At 31.6% G+C, this 6,965-nt stretch overlaps 1 protein-coding gene across 1 annotated transcript; it reads right to left on the reverse strand.

Annotated features, from left to right (window-relative positions):
* Nucleotides 1-660: 660 nt before the first annotated feature.
* Nucleotides 661-1,650, reverse strand: LOC131643522 (uncharacterized). Its single transcript, XM_058913767.1, has 2 exons — nt 1,218-1,650; nt 661-956 (listed from the first exon to the last, which is right to left on the reverse strand). Exons 1-2 carry the CDS (start codon nt 1,648-1,650, stop codon nt 661-663), a joined length of 729 nt encoding a protein of 242 aa, XP_058769750.1.
* Nucleotides 1,651-6,965: the final 5,315 nt, after the last annotated feature.

A 6,965-nucleotide genomic window follows, 5' to 3' on the forward strand; every position in this document is an offset into this window, starting at 1 on the left:
TGTTTGTATCCAAAAAGATACGTTTAAGATAGCCGCGCATATTAGAGCATCTCTAATGGTGCAACTCATTTTTGAGTTTTTTGTGGGACCCATTAAGACACATCATCTTAAAGCAACTTACTTAATTTTTACTCCAATGATGCGATTCTAAAGAACCCATATTGGATCCCACAATTTTACTTTATATATTAATATTTTATTCATATTAAATTTTATTTGATTTAAAATAATAATTTAAAATATTTAAATTTAAATTAATATAAAATAAATAAAATTAAAATTAAACATAAAATTTAAAATGATAATTAAAATTAATTTCAAATACATGACATATAATTAAAAACAGTAAAAATAAATAACATAATAGAATTACTCAAATTTAAATTTCCTCATCCTCGTGTCCAAAACGTTCCCAAATATGTTCGACTAAATCTCTTTGAAGTTGGCGTTGAATTTGTTTTTTACGAAGACTTGCTCTTCTTTGTAGTCTTGTTGCAAGATTCGGATGAGGATCATTAAATGTTTAGTCGTTGAGTTGTTGTTACCTACATTATCATAAGAGTAATCAAAATCACCTCCATATGTGTGTCGTTCGTCTTCGACAATCATGTTGTGCAATATGATACAAGCATATATGGTATGCTTGAGGGTTTCTATGTGTCAGGCACGCGCTGGACCACATATTATTGCAAATCGAGATTGAAGCACTCCAAATGCCCATTCCACATCCTTTCTAGCTGATTCTTGGTGTTGTGCAAATAGTTTTCTCTTTTCTCCTTGCAGCATTGAAATGGTCTTGACAATTGTAGCCCACTCAGGATATATATCATCCGATAAATAATACCGCATATTATATGGAGTCCCATTGATTGTATATTGCACAGTAGCAACACGTCCTTCCAAAATATCGTTAAACACATTGAATTGGTTTAGCACATTAATGTCATTGTTTGAACCTGCAATACCAAAAAAAGCATGATCGTGGGTTTACCATGATCACCTCGACAAAAACTGTCCTTTCCATGCAACAGGACAATTCTTCCATTCCCAATGCATACAATCAATTGAACTTAGCATGCTTGGAAATCCGCGTGACTCCCTCATTTATAAAAGATGTTCAACATCATTTTTATTAGGCCTTCTCAAATACTCGGCCCCAAATACCTCATTCACGCCCCTTACGAATCTCTCCAAGCACTCAATTTTAGTGCTTTCACCAATTCGAACATATTCGTCTACAATATCAGTGGAAGATCCATATGCCAACATACGAATAGAAGAAATACACTTCTGCAATGGTGAAAGACCCATTTTACCAGTTGCATCGACCCTCATTTGAAAATATTCATCATGATTTCCAAGGGTTTCTACAATTCGAAGAAACAAATGCCTATGCATTCTGAACCTTCTACGGAATTGGGCATCCGTGTATACTGGATTTTCTGAGAAGTAGTCGTTGAATAATCGTATATTTCCTTCTTCACGATTCCGATCTATCACTGATCTTCTTTTTCGCCTTGATGAACTTCCAGATTGACGTTCCTTCTCGAGCATTGACAATAACAGTTCTTCATCTGTGTTGTCCATAAGTTCTTCTTCAATCACCTCCCAAAAAAGTTTGTCGAGGTTGTTTGAATTGTTTGAATCCATTGAAGTGAGAGAAACGTGATAGAAAAATGATAGAAGAATGAGAGAAGGGTGATATAAAAATGATTGAAGAATGAGAGATGGTGGTAGAAAAGTGAGAAAAGAATGAAAGTATATAACGGCTAGTTTGAATAACGGCTAGTTTGAATAACGGCTAGTTTGAATAACAGCTAGTTTGAATAACGGCTAGTTTAAATAATATTTAAATATAATAAATACTAGAACATTTCATCTTATTACAATAGTTGTTGATACATAACAAGTACTACATAATTTTTAAATATAATAAATACTAGAACATTGCATCTTATTACAATAGTTGTTGATACATAACAAGTACTACATAATTTTTAAATATAATAGAACATTGCATATTATTACCATCCATATTTTTCTTTTAGGTTATTACAACGTTTTTCATGAAATTCACGTTGACTATCATTCATCTTAGAAGTGTCTGACATTATGAATTGCATTGCTTCAAACTTCACCTTTTCCTTGACTAATTTGTTTTCTTCCTCCTTAAGTCGTGCTTCAAACTCCATCTTTTCCTTGACTAATTTTTTTTCTTCCTCCTTTAGTCGTGCTAGGTTTTCCATTACTTCCATTCTTTTATTCAATCAAAAATACCACTAGAAGGAGGTTCAGTTGCATTTTCCTTTGCCTTACCTTTTCGTTTTTCCGCCTTTTGTCCCATTGGACGCTCCATTGGAGATGATGAGTTAAACTCATAACTTGAAGGTGTCTCTGAGTTTGGCGATGCCGTGTATGCATCGCTAGCAGAATTCTTTGTTCTCTTTGAAGAATTTTCGGTGGATGCTCCCATCCATTTAGGTTCATCTTTTAAAAGCTGCCATGCATACTCAAGATTGAATGGTGCACCTTCATCTTGTTCAAAAAAAGCATGTGCATTGATTAAGATATCTTTCTCTGATGCCTCACTTTTTTTTCATGAAAGCTTGTTTGTAACACCCAACAAATTTTTGAACAAGGTCATTTATTCGATGTCATCGAGATTTTAATTGGCCTTGTAGCTTTTCTCGTGAGTGCCCACGATATTGGTTATAATTATCAGTGATTCTTAACCAAAAGCTGTCGACTTTTTGATCAACTCCCACAATGGGATCTTTTGAAATATTGAGCTATGATTGCATAAGAAGTGTATCCTCTTCCCTTGTGAATACCTCTCGAGGTTTTTTTTTAACAGAACACCTTTGTTCTTTTTCAATTGTAATATTTTCAATACCAACTTGAGTTTAAAATTGTGGAACTTGGCGTTCAGACATAAATCCATTTGGTGTTTGGGGTTCATGATGAGAAAAATTCACCCTATGAGTATTTCTATGTGGTCTAAAATAAATATTTGGGTTGTTTGGTGGCGAAAAAAATCCGGTAGAGTTTGTTGGCGGTGGGGGAAATTGAGAATTTTGAGGATTAGAATTTTGTTGATTTTGCATGAGTTGGAACATAGATTGTTGAAAATTATATTGATTAGGGTCCATTTGCCCTTAACAATAATAATTTGAACTAAGAAGATGAAAATTTTGGTAAAATATATGATCAATTGAAGGCTAATAAGATAAAATTGTGAGAGAAAAATTAAAATACTATGAGTAATGAATAAATTTGTGAGATAAAATTTGACTAACATTTGCTTCTATTTATAACCAAATAAATTATAAAAAAAATTAAAAAGACAAAAGAGCCGTTGAACAACAGCTTTTAAATTATATTATTATTTTATTTAATTGTACCGTTGCATTGCAGTCTTACGTTCGCATGCGTGGCGGACTTCAATTTCCAAACTTTGTTGCAGCTGCCGTACGAAACGGTAAACAATTACCGCTTGAGATGGTCTTAGAAGTGCAAAAGCCAATGATAAATTGTTTTTGAATATTAAATATTATATATTAAATTAAATGAAAATTGAATATACAAAAAATACTCAAACCATAACAAAGAAAACAACCGTGCAACAATATTAAAACTACAAACTAAATAGGAAAGACAAGAACCAAACAAAAGCCTAAAAATAACTGTCCAAAACAAGAAGAGATCCAAAAGGCCCACAATAATTTAGGTGTCTGTTTTTTTATCTATATATAAAGTGCCTTCTAATTGCCATCATTTCAAGCAATCTTGAAACATGAAAGCCAAAGAAAAAAGCAAAAGAAAGAAACTCTCAAGGTACATGAAGGCACCTGTAAGGCTGGTAGGAAAGGTAAGGAACATGTACGTGAAAGGCATGATCAAATTTTCTCGTGAAATGGCCTATGTAGATCATCCAGTCATGGGATGTCCCGCGCAGTTTTACTCTACCACAAGCGATGCCGATTTCAAGGAGCTTGTGAGGGTTGCGTCGAGTACAATCAGAGATGAAAATGTTGTTGTGGTGTTTTATCGGAGTCGCAGTGTCGGAATGGGAAGAATTGATGAAGATAAAGTCTATGATTTTGGAGCTGATGATGATAAACCTCTTTCAAGAAGTAGAAGTTGTGCGGTTCACCTTAGAGGAAATATGTTTTAAGTAGGAGAAATTAACTTTTTAGATTTATTGAATAATTAATATATCTGATCTATATATATTAATTATTCATTAAATTTAAAAAATGAATTTCTCTTAAACGGGAGGGAGCATGAGTTTGAAGCTGACAAATATAATATTTATTTTGAAGTTTGTTTTCTGAAGTTACCAATTTAATTTGTTAGTATTGAGTTGATAGCTCGTGAAGGGCAGCAAGTATATATGTGTAAATGAATTGCTGCCATCCCTCTTTTTTTTTTTTTTCTATAAGTATTGGTGGTATTAAGCATGTATAATAGAATAATTTTTGTAAATTATGACATATATTGTTCTTGCTCTACTTATGGGGCCTTGAACTTATCATCAAACAAATAGGATCAGATTGCTGGTGCTTGCTTGCATTAAACCAAATATATACTATATATATTATAAATTCTGATAAGTTATTTTTTCTTTTTAATAAATTTTCATAATGTTTAACCAATTTTGTTTGGCCAGCACGCACGCACGAGCCGGATTAGTGGCCCACCTGTGGTGGGTCGAAACCTGTGCGAATAGAAAAAAAAAATTTCATAATGTTTCGGTTTAAATTACTTAAGTTCTGATTTTAATAAATTTTCATAATATACAAATATTTTCTATTAATTTATCCCTATCTTATTTTTAAAATCTTAATCAACATAAAATGCATTAAGTATTAAATGATTTTAATATTTTTATTAATTGTGATATTTTAAATTGAATTCTAATTTTAATAAATTTCTATACTATCAAAACATTTGCTAACAATACCTAATCAAATTTTTTGGACTAAATTATAAAAAGGTATCAATTATTAATCTATCAAAATATTGTTTTTTTTCCTATTAATCTATCAAAATATTTAAATAATTTTAATATTTCTTATTAGTTTTTCATTTTTAAATTGAAATAGTTTTACAAACATTCTATAAAAATATTTTTAATATTTTAATATTTTTTTATTAATTGTACACTTTTAAATTAAATTAGTTTTACAGACAAACAATAGCTCAAGAGAGCTTTGAAGCTTCTCCTTCCTCAATAATGGAATATCCTTCGACTCTTCGATCGCCACTATAATGTTGTCAAATTTTGGTGTCAAAAAACGTAAGATTTTTTATACAACATTCTGCTCCAAAACGGTTTTTCCGCAAGACTTCATTTGATTCACCAAACGCGTAATATGCGCGTTAAGTAGTCGTTGATTGTCTCATTTTCTTCCATTTGAACCAATTTGAATTGTCGCTTGTGAGTTTATAACCTCACTACGTTTGCTTTATCAACCCCTTCACAAGCTTTCTTCAAGATCTTCCATGCTTGTCTTGCCGATTCGCAATCGCCAACTTTTTCAAAGTTGTCACCATCAACATAAGAATGAATTCAGAAGAGATTCTTGTAATCTTTCTTCTTATTTTCCATGTGTGCAGCCTTCTGAGCATCTGTATCTTATGCCCCAAATAGAGTAACTCAATTGTTGACCACTTCAAGAACATCTTGATAGCCAAACAACACATTCATTTGTTTGCACCATTTATCGTAGTTCTTCTAATCAAGGGTTGGAAGATTAGAGGGAACTCGCTCGTTGGAGACTTTAGTCATCTTTGCTGCGGATTATGGATTAGAATCAAGCTATTGATGGCAAATGTTAGAACATACACAAACTTTATTGGTGAATCAATGGAGAAAAAATGATAATTGGAGAAGATGAAGTTAATAAATTAGAGAGAGAGAGAGAGAGAGAGAGAGTAATTGTGTTTTTGAATATTATTTGGCATATGAAGATTCTGTCAATTTAAACCTTGGCAGGAAATAACTAACCTTGCCATATGAAGATTCTGTCAATTTAAACCTTGTCAGGAAATGGCACACGCCAATGTCGCATGCACGAGGGCTTACCACTAGGCCAGCTTATTAAATGTGATATCTTTTGCTACTTAACTTTATATATTACATAATTGTTTGCATCATATTTTATATTTTTAACATATTTTTTACACTTACCACTAGGCCATATTTTATATTTATTTTCATTATATTTTTTGTTTAAACTATTTTATATTTAACAATATTAATTATTTTGAAATTTATATGAAAACAATAACTTATTTTTTACATATTATATTGTTTACATATTTAATATTTAATATATATATATATATATATATATATATATGTAAATTGTAACTTATTTTTTCGACATATTATTAATAGCATAATGTGTTTTGATTATCCTTTACATATTTATATATCAAAAATTAATTTGAGTTTATTTATCCAAATATATACTGTCATACCCCAAAATTTTCCCTCCTCATTTCATCTTCAATGACTCAAGGTTCAAGGGTTTTCTCAAATCACTCTCTCCCATTCAAAACTAGGTTTTTCATTTTATCAAAGGAGTTTGAATCTCTAAGGCCTCAAATGGATCTCAAGGTATCTCATATGTCTCAAGGAATATCCATGTCAAAAGTCAAGCTTCTATTCCAAGGATTGCTCACTCAATGGCTCAGATGATCCACAGTCGACTAGTTTGACCTAAAAGTCAACTATGGTCAAAGTACAGTCAAAACTCCTGACTTTTGGTGAACATCAAGTGTTGGAGGTTATATCCATCATTTGATCAAGGGTTGATCATGATTCATTAATAAAAATTCAGAAATGAACAAATTCAAAAGGTTTAAATTAGGGTTTTTATAGGAGAAAGTCAACTCAACTTTGACTGGCCATAACTTTCACATGGAGTATCAAAAATTCCCCAACCAAAGCCTATTCT

The sequence above is a fragment of the Vicia villosa genome, linkage group LG1 (assembly GCF_029867415.1).
Source record: "Vicia villosa cultivar HV-30 ecotype Madison, WI linkage group LG1, Vvil1.0, whole genome shotgun sequence".
Taxonomy (NCBI): domain Eukaryota; kingdom Viridiplantae; phylum Streptophyta; class Magnoliopsida; order Fabales; family Fabaceae; genus Vicia; species Vicia villosa.